Here is a 14,225-nt window from a genome sequence, read left to right as displayed (position 1 = left end):
AAGTCACCTAGTCCAACCCCCTGCAATGCAGGTATCTTTTTGCCCAATGTGAGACTCGAACCCACCCACAACCCTGAGATTAAGAGTCTCCTGTTCTACCGACCGAACACCCAATCGTACATAAATATCTTTAGGAATGCTTCCATATTACACTAGCTTTCTGGGAACTACTCCCCTCTCCCCATTCACTTCAATGAATAGTGTTGCTTCAATATGTGTTTAGGGAATGCATGTTCAGAATAAGCATACTTTGGAGATGCTCTACCCTAGTGCAGATACACTGCTTTTTTTAATGAATGGGTCACCATAAGGTTCAATACAGCCCATTTCTCTTTTCCCACTACTTCTGCCTTGGTTCAGAAGCAGGGTAGGGTGGGTGGGAGTGGACAGAGACACAGCAGTATACGGATAGACCTTCTGGTTCCCATAACAGCATGGCTTGTTGATCGGAAGGTCGGTGGTTCGAATCCCCACAATGGAGTGAGCTCCCGTAGCTCTGTCCCAGTTCCTGCTTACCTAGCAGTTCGAAAGCACACGAGTACAAGTAGATAAACAGGTACCGCTGTGGCAGGAAGGTAAATGACTTTTTGGTGTGCTCTGGCTTCCTTCATAGTGATTTGTTGCTCCAGAAGCGGTTTAGTCATGCTGGCCACATAACATGGAAAGCTGTCTGTGGACAAATGCTGGCTTCCTTGGCCTGAAAGCGAGATGTGCGCTGCAACCCCATAGTCGCCTTTGATTGGACTTAACTGTCCAGGGGTCCTTTACCTTTTACCTATTCTACATTTCCATGCTTGCATTTGAGAGTGTGCCAAGGATCAGAAGAAAACCAAGGCTCTACTGAGCCCTACGGCGACCACCCCTCGCAGTGTGGGTACTGCGCTAGAGTGGATCGAGACTACCCATTGTGCTCCACTACCCAGAAGGAACAAATTTAACATGTAAGGAGTTTTATATGACTGGGCGACTCTGGTGCCATTGTGTGAGAATGCCCTAAGGTTAAAAAATAACCCAGGTGGAAAACCACGTTGGTTTATCTAATTGGGCAGAACCCAACCGGTGCTCTTACAGCCAATGGAAAGAGTTTCGATCCAGTGAAGGCATCTGCTAATGGAGGAAGAGTGGGGGCATTTTTGCTAATTTCTCCTCCCAGCAACACCTCCCGAAAATCAGCTGCATAGAGTTCAGGGAGTCTCCAGAACATGGCGGAAAGTGGTGGTATTGGGATTTCAGGAGGAAGAGCAAATTTGCAGGTCGCCTCCTTCCATTAGCAGAGGTACCTGATGATTGAAAACCCTTCTGATAATGTAAGAACACAACTGGATCAGTCTCTTCCCCCCTCCCCCCCGTGTGTGTAGAAAATTAAGAGAAAGTTCTCAAAACGCAACCATGTCCATTATAAAAAGGAGCCAAATATTTCCATCACTCAGCTTTCCGCATTGAACAAAAGGAACAAAGTCTTCTGTGTTATGTAGAAATTATATTTATTGCATTTGATTATGTTTGAGGGTCTCTTGACAGCTAACTGCCTTTTGTAGGGTGGCAGCTTATAGGTACTGATGTGGTTTTAATAAAGAGAAAATAAGTTTTTTTTTTTAATGACATCATTCAGTTAATGGGGGTGCAAGTCATTGATGATGCTTTCCACTGTGCAGCTCAGTTGCTCTAGCAGTTTTATTTTTAAAAGTCACCTATTTTTGCTAATGGTGTGTTACATGAATGACTTCCGAAACACAGAAGACTTAGCTACTGTAGTCTTTTATCCAAGCCATGGTATGGTTGTGTTGATTATAAAAAAAGGGGGGGGGAGAAGTTCAGTGTCAGAATGGCCACTGTATAATTTTCAAAAGGTAAATTGAAATATTTTTTTATTTACTTTTTGCTGGAGCTGCAGAGTAGCTCTTAAAAAAAGAAAGAAAGTAATTTCTGTGTAGACCATCATCATTGGGTGTTTTTTTTTGGAAGGCTTATCCGCAGTAAAATAGGGTTTCGCTGAAAACAGTAAATAGTAGTCTCCATGCAACAGATCCATTATCATTTCCAAACATGCAGGTGCTTTTTAAAAAATTAAAAAATATAAGGTGCCTTGAGAATGCTGGCAGCTTTATATTTGGAACATACAGTTTGTTTATATATATATATATATGTATATATTTATATATTTACATTGTTACTGGTTAACCTTACCTTATAAGCTACAAAGTTAGGAAAATATACAGTACTTTTGCATATAATGGTATATCCTTGCAGCCCCTGAGTCAAGTATAGAGGATTTAAATACAAAATAAAAAAGGGGAAAAACCCAGCCATTAAAAGCACTTACATTTTAGGTGATGTAAGAGTATAAAAGGGTTATTTCCCAGGAAGACCAGGATCAGAAACATGCCTATGGAGACCCAAGATTCCTACAGTGCTTAGGGAAGAATCTGGCAAGGATGGGTGTCTGATTTGGTGGAGGTAAGCCTTACGATGATGTTGTTGCGGCAGCTCTAAAGACTGGGCCTGCTCCTGTTCCAGAAACGATGCCAGGTTGTCTTCTGAGGCGGTGTTAAGATGCACTCCGCTCGAGAGAGATTCTTTGGATTTCAGTTTTGATTTTTCAAGGTCTAGAAATTCAGGACACTGAGAAAACGAAACCAAACAACAGCAGGGTCAGAAAGCATTTTAAAGAGTCCATTTCTAATCAAAACCTAAAAGTGAAAGTCTCTCTGTGAAAACTGCATACCCTCCAACCAGTGGCGTAGCGTGGGGGGTGCAGGGGGGGCGGGCCGCACCGGGCGCAACATCTGGGGTTAGGGCAAATCCATGGGTTAGGGGGCGCAAATCCACGGGTTAGGGGGCGCAAATCCACGGGTTAGGGGGCGCAAATTACTTGCCTTGCCCCGGGTGCTGACAACCGACGCTACGCCACTGCCTCCAACACTTCTCTGATGAAAATAGGGACGTCCTATTCTATAATAATGCTATTTTTAAAAATCATTTATACCCTGCCCATCTGACTGGGTTGCCTCAGCCACTCTGGGCAGCTTCCAACACATATAAAACGTAAGAAAACATGAAACATTAAAAAACTTCCCTATACAGGGTTGTTTTCAGATGTCTTCTAAAAGTTGTATAGTTACTTATCTCCTTGGCTCGGGGGGGGGGGTGTCACATAACTCCATATCCTCCAACATTTCTCTGATGAAAATAGGGATGTCCTAAGAAAAAGTGGGACATTCTGGGATCAAATCAGAAACCGGGATGGCTTCTGTAAATCTGGGACTGTCCCTAGAAAATACAGATACTTGGAGGGTCTGAAATTAGGTCTCTGGCATTATTGTAAGATGTATACATACACAAATAAACACCTCTACCTTCATAGGCAATAGCTTGTCTAATAGACACAGATAAATTCACAGGGACAATGTTATCAATAGCTAACAGTCCTAGTGAGTATACGCTGCATCAGAGGCATTGTGCTTCTGCTGAGAACAACTGTGGCAGAGGGCTGTAGCTCTCGGATCCTGTTTGTGGGGCTCCCATAGGTATCCCATAGGTTGGCCACTGTGAGTAACAGGATGCTGGCCTAGAGAAGGACCCTTGATCTCACCCAACAGGGCTTTTCTCCTGCTCGTATATGGATGCATCTGATGACGTGAATTCTTGCCCATGAAAGGACACAGCCAAATAAACCACAGGAAGCCACTGGCATATCTGTACCTGTATACAGATGCATACCTGTGAAGGACTGAAGCTTCTGTCCGTTTTAATAGATGCTATGGGGTGAAGACTTTGCACTATTCGGACAGCTGGCCTCTGATAATCTGCCCCAGTGGCCACCATGCTATAGGCAGGTGGAACAAGTGCTGATTGTCTCTGCAGCAGCTGTAGGATGGTTTGAATGTCAGAAGTCATTTGGGATTCAAGCCTGGAAAAGTAACAAGAAATCAGTAAGTATATTTGTAGGGATAGCACAGTTTTGGCAAGAAAGAACGAGCCACAACTTGCAGTAACTTCGCTTAATACTTGTGAACAAGAATAAACAGGGGGAGAAGATTCCTTATGGCGCTCTATGGCAAGGAGTTTTCTTTTACGAAATCAAAGAAGTGTGCAGTTGGAAGGGACACCAAGGGCCATCTAGTCCACCCCCCAGCTACATCACACATGATGGGTGGCCATCCAAACTCTGCTTTAAAATCTCCAAGGGAATCTGCTCCACTGTTGGACAGCTCTTACTGCCAGCAAGTTCTTCCTGATGTTTATTCGGAAACCTCCTTTCTTGTCATTTGAATCCATTGGTCCGGGTCCTAGCCTGTGGAGCAGGAGAAAACAAACTTGCTCCATCCTCCATGTGACAGCCCTTGAGATATTTGAAGATAGCAAACGTATCTTCTTTGGGCGGGAGGTAGTTTGCATGACAGCCCATAACAGAGCAGTCGGTGCGCACTGACCCCTCTCGCTCTCCAGGCTTCAGGCAGCTATCCGCAAGCCTTCTGAGCGTGGCGGGAGTTCCCGCTGGGCTCCGGAGGCTTGCGGATAGCAGCCTGTTCTGGGGGCTGGGGTTGGGGGAAGCTCAGGCTTCCCCCGACCCAGCCCCATGGCTGGGGGGGAAATAATTTTTTCCCTTTATTTCCCCCCCTAAAAACTAGGTGCGCCCTATGGTCCAGTGCACCCTATGGAGCGAAAAATACGGTAAGTACTTAACCCAAGGTACCACTGTAATGCATTTCAAAATAACATTCGATCCTGAACATGTTCAATTTCTCAAAGAGAAATAATATTTATTGGGGACTGGCATGCTCTCCCCTGGTACTACCTGTGCAGGAACTATGAAATAACCTGGATGTACTAGCAAGATACTTTTTCTCAGGTAAGCAGTTCTAAAACGGTGATCCTAATGATCTCAGGTGAGAGGTGCTGCGAAAATGGATAGGTTTCCCCTTTGTTCTCGCAGGGGTTTCCATGCAAAACCCTTCCTTGATCAATTTTCACTATGGTGGTTGCTTGCTCAACATGCAGGGAATCTCTCATTAAAAGCCTTCCTCCATGCACTGAAGCTCAGACACACAGCAGGGAGTTCTCAATAGCGTTGCCAAGATTCTGGGACTCCCTTCCTTGGGAAGCCTACCTGCCTGCCTCTTTCATAGCTTGCTTCCAGGCAAGCAGAAAAAAAGATGCTTCTGTATTTGCCAGGTGTTTGATCTGTCTTAATTTGTATTATTTATTGGGGGGGGGGGAGAGGGTTTCCTGCTGTTGTGGATTTTGCTACAGTTGCTTCTCGTTTTATCTCTCTGTTACCAACAGCATTTTGCTACTTTGATGTGGTTACATGTCGCTCTTAAACTGTTGTGAGTCACCTTGGGCGCTTTGTTGTCAAAAAAGTAAGTTAGATTTAATTCACAAATGAAATAAATAAACACTCATTACACTCTGTCAACTGATCAGAAATCCAGGGAAGTGAAAATGTGGCGGCAGTTTTCACCAGTTCTCAGTTAGAGCCACAGCGCTGAGTTCTCAGGTAAGCTGCTCCACTGCAAATGATTATCCGAAACCACCGAGGGTTTGTCAGGCAGGAAGCAGCAGACAGAGCTCTCTGCATGCTTCCTGCTACCTGCTGTCTTGTAACATATGTCATGTTGCTGCATTTTTATTTTTCCCCCCACTGGAAATTAGGCCACAGCTATTCAGGCTTTATTGGCTCATAGAATGCAAGGGAAGTCTTATATCGGCTTTAAATTGCTTGTTAAAATGTACAGTGCAATGCGCCCAGGAGCACTCGGTGACTAATATAGACTGAGTTTGTCAATTCAGGATGAAATTGCCCATTTGTCATGACAAAAGTGCTGACAGTAATGGAATCCTAGGGAAATGATTTTATTTTATTTTTTTATTAAAAAAAATACAAGTCTGGACAAAGGCCAATTTCCAATTAGATGCAGTGCTGCTTTCTTGCAAGTCTTTTCTGTGCCCGTTTGCAAGATTTATTCCACTTGCAAAAGGGAAGGGGCGTGGTCCTGCGAGATACTTCAGCAATCAAAAACCATAATAATAATAATAATAATAATAATAATAATAATAATAATAATAATTTATTTGTACCCCACCCATCTGGCTGGGTTTCTCCAGCCACTCTGGGCGGCTTCCAACAAAGATTAAAAATGCATCAAAATGTCACACATTAAAAACTTCCCTGAACAGGGCTGCCTTCAGATATCTTCTGCCAAAGGATATCTTCTGTTTTCATGCCCATTTCATGCCCATTTCTAAATTCAGGGGACAGCTACAACATTTTTTTTTACAGATAAGATAGGATCCATTTTAGTGACTGAACTCTAGTAAATTTTTGATGTTTAGGAGCCTATACTCAGCCAATCATTTCAGATTACAGAGCACTGATTTAATGGGATATTGTTCAGAGTTGCCTGCATTAGCCATTTCCAATATGTTTTACTGAACATTTGTTTTAGTGAGGGGACTTAGGCAGTTGTGGGAAGGCAGGAACCTTCAGTCTCTGCAACTGCTTCCTGGGGGCTAGACCTACAGAAGAAGAGTTGATGTGCTCATTAGGCCTGATATTCCTGTGCAGATCCTGTTTTCTTTCCTAATAAAGAGTTAACTCCACTTTACTTTGTGTGATTTATTCCTAGCTTGCTCCTGTCATTAATAAAAAATGTATCAGCTGACAAGTAATCTGCCATAATTGAGGACGACTGCCAAATCATGTACTAAAATTCAGGCTGCAAATCTACACTCACTAACCTGAGAGTCCAGGCCCCTGCCCAAACTCCCTATAAATTGTAAGAACAGTAGCTAAGAGAGCCTATTTATTAAGCATTCGTCCTGATTTACTTGCACAAAGCTTACATAGTGATAAGGCTGTCAGGTTTTTATTGAGGATTCATTCTGATTTGTTTTTTGGGCAGATATATGAAAATGGGCATTCATCCTGATTTGTTTGCAGAGTGCTTACAAATCATTCGTTCATCCTGCACTTCTCAGTGCATTTCTGTCTCACTTTCCTAACTGCAAACAGTTTTCTTAAGTGGATTTGTTGGAGAAGGACAACAGAGCCCTTTAATCCACATAAATGGCACAAACATAAAGTTCCAGTATGTTCTTTCTGCAAAATACTGAAAATCTGCAGATGCCTTAAGCAAGATGTCAAAAACGAAAATGGGGGTGGGGGGTTCCCCCATCTATATTTGAAAAATGTAAACCAAGAAAACCCTTTAGTCAACCACAAGGCTAAATACACAAGTTTGCACGTGCAGATAAAAATCCAGCAGATCCCAACATGATTCCTGTATTATCCAGTGCCAACCCAGCTAAGAGAGAAAGAGGAGACTGTTTGACAGCAAATTATGTTTTTGACAATTCTGGGCCACAGATTAATTCCAGGCTGCCTGAAAGAGAAGAATGATGGCAGGCCATCTTCATTACCATCTAGTGAAATCTTGCAGGGAAATGAACTTCCATTAAGGAGAAGTTGAGTGTTTCCTTCCCGATTTGATTAAATGCCTTGTCCCAATGACAAAGAACTCTTCCCCAGAGAATGGGAAATAATAGCTGCCTCTCTATTGTTTCCACGGAATATTGCTGGCTGGACCACTTGTTGCCCTGGGGATGATCTTCAAAAACGGCTTAGGAGACACAATATGATTTGTTTACAAGAAGCTTGGATTGTCGCTATTGATTCAGACAAAATTATTTTACCTTATAAACTAGCAGGAAAAGGCTTTGTCACTTTTTTCTTAATATGGCCCTAAAATTGAGGAGTGAACAAACAAGCTTGAATTATGTTTTCTCTGGTAATTACAGTATGGATTCCTCTTTCTTCTCTTTTAATAGTTAACATCTATATCAGCCCTGGGAACCTGAAATTCTGTATAGAATTAACTTGGAACAAATTGTGTTTTAGAATTGAGTTACTGAGTATAGATATATTGACTCTATTACTGTCTTGGCAGGCGATTTTAACACATATGTGGCAAGGACAACAAAGAACTAACAGTTACGTTGGCTCTTGAGGAAGATTATTATTTTTCCTTTTTTTCTGCCCTACGATTTGAGGAATGATTAAGTAAATCTTAAAATCCCTCTTCAAATTTAATCTTCAATTCTTAAACAGAAGGAGTCAACAAGATAAATATGGTGACTTTACTTTCATTTGTGCCTTAAGGCTGAGGAAAGCAAATTTTATCTTTGTTCCATCAGATCTTGCCAGTTGTTTTATTGATTTGCTTCCTTTTGGTTACAACAATCAGCGGCTGGTTAGCACTGACAGGGCTCATGATTCCGACTGAAGAAAAACTGACCAGGAATAGGTAATCTGTAATTCAGCCTGAAGCTGTAGGCACCAGAAACCTAAAACTTTATTGTGATAGAATGCACTAGGTCAACTGGGGGTGCTTCTATTTCACAGGTGGGATTCAATCGCATACAGTGGTACCTCGGGTTAAGTACTTAATTCGTTCCGGAGGTCCGTTCTTAACCTGAAACTGTTCTTAACCTGAGGTATCACTTTAGCTAATGGGGCCTCCTGCTGCAGCCGCGCCACCTGAGCACCATTTCTGTTCTTATCCTGAAGCAAAGTTCTTAACCTGAAGCACTATTTCTGGGTTAGCAGAGTCTGTAACCTGAAGCCTATGTAACCCGAGGTACCACTGTACTAGCAAATCCAGGTTGCATAATTAAAATTCAATGCTCTTGGGCAACAGATCCAGTCCCCCCTTCCAAAAAACCCCCACACCAATTCTGACTTTTTGCAATAAGGAAAGTGATGGGAAAATACACAGGTATGTGTTGGATAACAATAGCTTGATGCAACATCAAAATACATCCTTGCAAGGCAATTAGGATGAATGCTTAATAAGAGGTAATCTGGAAACAACCAAAGTCTAATACTTTTGTCCACAACAGATAGTGGATAATCGTAAAGATGGTCTGATAGTTTGCTTTGCAGCCGGTAATGTGCTCTACTGCTTTGCAGTGCAATCCTATACTTCTCTATTCAAGCTAAAGTCTCATGGAGTGCAATGGTCCTTGCAGATGAGTATAAGACTGCATCCTAAAAGTCCATTGTGGTAAAAAACCCAAAATGATTGTCTTTGGGTATAAAATGACTGGAAAGTTTGATTTCTATAAAACAGAGCAGGTTAAATCATTCCATTATCTGAGGGTTTTCTTTACTGGATCAAGCACAGGTACGCTTTTATTTATTTGTTATATTTATATTCTGCCTTACTTTGCTGATAGAACTAAAGGTGGTGTAGATGAGATTTCCAGGTGGTCTCCCATCTTGCCACTGAGCAGATCCTGACTTCTTCAGATTCAACAAGGTTGCTACACCATATAAGGTTTTTGTTTGTTTGTTTGTTTTTTAAAAAAGGTTAAGGGCCCCTGGATGGTTAAGTCCAGTCAAAGGTGACTATGGGGTTGTGGTGCTCATCTCACTTTCAGGCCAAGGGAGCTGGTGTTTGTCACAGCTTTCTGGGTTATGTGGCCAGCATGACTAAACCGCTTCTGGCTCAACGGAACACCGTGGCGTAAGCCAGAGCACACAGAAATGCCATTTACCTTACCGCAGTGGTACCTATTTATCTACTTGCACTGGTGTGCTTTCGAACTGCTAGGTCGGCAGAAGCTGGGACAGAGCAACAGGAGCTCACCCCGTTGCAGGGAATTGAACCGCCGACCTTCCGATAAGCAAGCCCAAGAGGCTCAGTGGTTTAGACCACAACGCCACCCATGTCCCTCAGACTATGCCCTGGGACTAAAACAGAGCAATCTGTTACTGGGGTCCTGGAATTTTGGAGGATCTATGCATTCCAAAATAAATTGAACCCACAGAATCTGAAGCCTGTGGCTTTCTTTGGCTTTCTTTTCCTATGGCATAATCTCAGAACAAGTTTCTAAAGGCTCTTTTAGGCACCCCACTGGGTACCCCTTCTGTTTAATTAGATGGGGATACCTGACTACTGGTCAGGCCACTGGCCCACCTTGCTCAGTACTGTCTACACTGATTGGCAGCAGCTGTCCAAGCTGTCAGACAGGATGCCAGGTACTGAAGCTAAGACCTTCTGCTTGCAAAGCAGATGATCTACCATAGTAGTTCGTGACCCTTTTCCATGTCAAAGAGTGTTTTGACATGAGGAATGGCAAGTAACTCTTCAATAAATGCAGGCCCAAGATCCCCTTGGGCAATATTATACCCTCCCCTAAAATCTAAGATGATGAGGAAGCCGTTGAATACATCCTGCACTTATTTTGTTCTTTTACCCCAATGATTCTTCAACATCAACTTCATTGGACTGGTCATGTTGTGCGGATGCCTGATTATCTATTCCGAACTTAAAAATGGAAAGCGTAATTCTGGTGGTCAACAAAAGAGGTTTAAAGACTCTCAAGGCAAATCTAAAAAAATGTATGAACACCAACAACTGGAAAACACTGGCCTGCGAGTGCTCCAATTGGAGAACAGCCTTTACCAAAGGTATCATGGGTTTTGAAGACACTCGGACAAAAGGGAGAAACACGCTAAGAGGAAGGCATGCTTGGCAAACCCTTACCATGATCAACTCCTACCCAGAAGCCTATGTCCCCACTGTGGAAGGACTTGTGGATCCAGAATTGGTCTCCACAGTCACTTACGGACTCGCTGTTAAAACTGTGTTCATGGAAGACAATCTTACTCATCTGCAAATGATCGCCAAAGAAACAGCAGCAGCAGCACTTATTTTGTTCTGTTATCCACCCCCCAAACGTGCAGAATAAATTCTTCTGTTTCCTATTGAAGGCACGGGTCAACTAGTCAACCAGAAGTCAGAATTTTTACATGCAAATAACAAGAGATCAAAAATGGGTACATTTGTCTTGGCTGCTGCAAAATAAATCTGGGTAATTCTGCTGTTTATTTGATACTATCTTGTGCTCTGCTTAGGATTGTTTCATTACTCCATGTTATTTTTATGGTTTCAGCTAATTTTTATTTTTAGCATTACTGGCTGAAACAAATAAATGCTGAATACTCTGAAATAGATGCAGTTATATGGTGAATTGTGCTGTATGACTAATCAGCTCTACTTCACTTTATTCTGAACAAGGCTGAGAGCTGTGTTCTTTAACCAACTGCTACCATAACATCGTAGGCACTTAGAAGAGAGAAGTGTTGAAATATTATATAGAGTGCATTAGGAAAAGGAAGCTTACCTATACAGTATTTTGACAAAGAAAACAACTGTTTTCCTTGCACAGTGTGACTAAGTGACACTTATAGAGCTGCTTTTTCCTTTTCTTTTTTGCAGGGTGGGGAACGAGTTTGCAGTTGCTTATCACAAAGAAAGTAGCAAAATAGCTCTCACATCAGACATTGAATGTTCTTGCAATGGAATGTAACACATGCTTCAAAGGCAGCTGACACATTAGGCTACTCTTTTCAAAGAGGGAAACAGCCACACATTGCAAACTTTCATTTTCCGGGAGAAGGGAAAAATCATGGGAAAAGGGATCAGAGGAAATACTTTAGGGCATGGGTAGGCAAACTAAGGCTGGGGGCCAGATCCGGCCCAATCGCCTTCTCAATCCGGCCCGTAGACAGTCTGGGAATCAGTGTGTTTTTACATGAGTAGAATGCACCCTTTTATTTTAAATGCATCTCTGGGTTATTTGTGGGGCCTGCCTGGTGTTTTTACATGAGCAGAATGTGTGCTTTTATTTGAAATGCATCTCTGAGTTATTTATGGGGCATAGAAATTTGTTCATTTTTTATTTTTTCCCTCCAAAATATAGTCCGGTCCCCCACAAGGTCTGAGGGACAGTGCAGCCCCCTACTGAAAAAGGTTGCTGACCCCCGCTTTAGGAAATAGAAATAACTGAGCAATGAAAAAGGAACCAACCTCTTCCCTAAGATGATGGATCAAATTGTCCTTTTTGACTGAATTTTCGGGGTTGCCACTCTCTCTGGGCTCACAGGCACAAACCGGAGAAACTGTGTTGTCATTATTAATCATGACAGATAGCCAAGGTTTGTTCTTTCCCTCATGTCCCTCCTTACCTGCTGAGCTGGTCTTGAAGTAAATCCAGCCTCTGTTCCACTTCTCCATAGTTGATCTCACTCTCTGTTTCGGAGATGCCCCACGTGACATGGGGCAATGCGGACTGGCTGGATGATTCCTGGTGGCTCCTGCTGTGATCCTCCTCCCATATTCTTCTGTCGGTGATATCTGCCAAAATATAACAGTGGAGGTTGGTTATTTAAACAAAGCTACAAAATATGGGAGTAGGCTATGTTAGAGAATGCCCGCAAAAGTTATTTTTCCTTTGTCTTCATGATGATGCTCGCACTGTGCTCTATCCTCAAGTATGAGAAGAAGCATTTATAAAGTGGACTGGTGTGGCCACAGGTTCTGTCATACTGGCTCAGTTATGAGGCTGGACGAAAGGAACTTCCAGATACAATTTAGAGCCCGGAAAGTTTTGGCAAATTTTGTCCCGAATATGCTGCCCCTAGGAGTGTATTCAACTAAGTTTCACTCAGAACAGAGCAGTTGACATTAATGGACCTTACTCAGTCATGTTAATTAATTTCAATCTGTGTAATACTTAGTCGAATGCCAGACTAGGCCTTGGTCAAATTGGCTCCAGCCTCTTGTGGTAGAAGTAAGGGGAAGGACCTTGCAGAGAACTTTGTAAAAGCCTTGCTCTAAGCAATGCCATGATTTTGCTGGCTAGCTTGTGCATCATACTTCCAGGGATACATGGAAAGAAAGCAGTCTCATACCGGTAACTCAAAATATAATAAATGCCCAACCCACATTTTAATGGGGTGGAAAACAATGGGAAAACTACTTCATTCATTTGAGGATGGAAATGCAAACAATGCAATACATTATTTACATTCCTCCAAGAGCTGATTTGTAAAAGACCATCATTTTTATGTGTAAATAAGGTCTAAAAACCCTTTTTCTTCCCACAAAGAAAATATATAGGCTGTAATTCTGGGAAACATCACAAGCACTGCACATTGGGACAAATGTTTGTGGAATGCCTAAACAAAAATTTAGGATAGCTCAGTGGGTAATGCAGGAGACTCTTAATCTTAGGGTTGCGGGTTCAAGTCCCACACTGGGCAAAAGATTCCTGCACTGCAGAGGGTTGGACTGAGTGACCCATGTGGTCCCTTCCGACTCTACAATTGTACGGTTCCATGTTAGGTAAGTTTAACTCACTGCCAGGCAACTAAAGCAGGTGTGATTAAATTGTGGCCATCCAGCAGTTCCTAGACAGTTGTCCAAGTATTCCCAACCACTGGCAATGCTGGATGGGGCTGATGGGAACTGGAGACTAGCAGCCTTTGCAGGGCTGTAAGTGCCCCACTCCTGAACTAGACTAAGGTTTAAATGATTCCATGCTTGGCAATAGAGACTGATGGTGAACCGCAGTCCTGGGAGCCAAATGAACCTCAGCATCCTCTCTGTTTGTCTCCCAGGCTATAACACCTCCTCAGCCATGCTTCCTCTCACCAGGCCACATTCCTCAACAGCCCAGCTTCATGTTCTCTTTGAGTCTTTTTGCCTCTCCTTGAACTCTGTTAAGATCTTTTGCTTCTCCGGGTGGAGAGTAGGGAGGGGTATGTGAGAATATACAGCTAGCCTACGATACAGAGGTAAAATCAGCAAATTAATAAACAACCACACATTCGCAGCCATATATTTATAGGTGTTGCAGAAAACAGTGTTTTGAATTAATTCAATTGTGAATGGCAATGAAAACAAGCACAGGTGAGTGGACCAAACACCATTAACCACAAGAACCACCCACCAACCCACCCCCCGATCAAAGATGATTTGCTCTTAATAACACCACTGAGAGCCCCAGCAAAGGAACAAAGGAAAATTATATTGGTTTGTGTTTGGTCACAATAAAAACACACACCTCTTAAACTTGCTAAATTTAGCCCAGAGTACAGTTTGCACTAGGTTGCCTTGGAAAATGTTGCTATAGCTGCAAAAACACTTTTGTGGCCGCCAAAAGAAAAAGAAAAAAGGTGAGCTTCCCAACTGCAAATGTAGGAATCTCGACATTTTGCAAGAACCTGAGGGGGTTCAGCCAGCATTCCGGACTGTAAAAAAAGAAAGATGTGTTTGCTGAATTGTCTGGTGGTGCGAAATGACACAGGAGTTCTTCTTTTGAATAAGTATATTTAATTGCACCGAGAAGGGAAATCAGTGAAATGTGCACGCACA

The 14,225-nt window shown here is 42.6% G+C and overlaps 1 protein-coding gene across 12 annotated transcripts in view; it reads right to left on the bottom strand.

The window, feature by feature from the left end:
* Positions 1-1,793: 1,793 nt before the first annotated feature.
* The window catches only part of KCNH7 (potassium voltage-gated channel subfamily H member 7), a 256,126-nt gene continuing 243,694 nt past the window's right edge, over positions 1,794-14,225 (bottom strand). For all 12 annotated transcript variants that reach the window (XM_083577003.1, XM_083576998.1, XM_083577002.1 and 9 more), the window contains 3 exons: positions 12,035-12,203; positions 3,721-3,910; positions 1,794-2,622 (listed from right to left, as the gene is read on the bottom strand). In XM_083577003.1, coding sequence (XP_083433129.1) covers positions 2,353-2,622; positions 3,721-3,910; positions 12,035-12,203 — 629 coding nt within the window. In that variant the 3' untranslated portion in view covers positions 1,794-2,352. The remainder of the gene's footprint in view (positions 2,623-3,720; positions 3,911-12,034; positions 12,204-14,225) is intronic.

Source organism: Podarcis filfolensis, assembly GCF_964270895.1.
Source record: "Podarcis filfolensis genome assembly, chromosome: 1".
NCBI classification, from domain to species: domain Eukaryota; kingdom Metazoa; phylum Chordata; class Lepidosauria; order Squamata; family Lacertidae; genus Podarcis; species Podarcis filfolensis.
The sequence above is the reverse complement of the archived record's forward strand: the minus strand, read 5'-3'. Positions and strand labels throughout refer to the sequence as shown.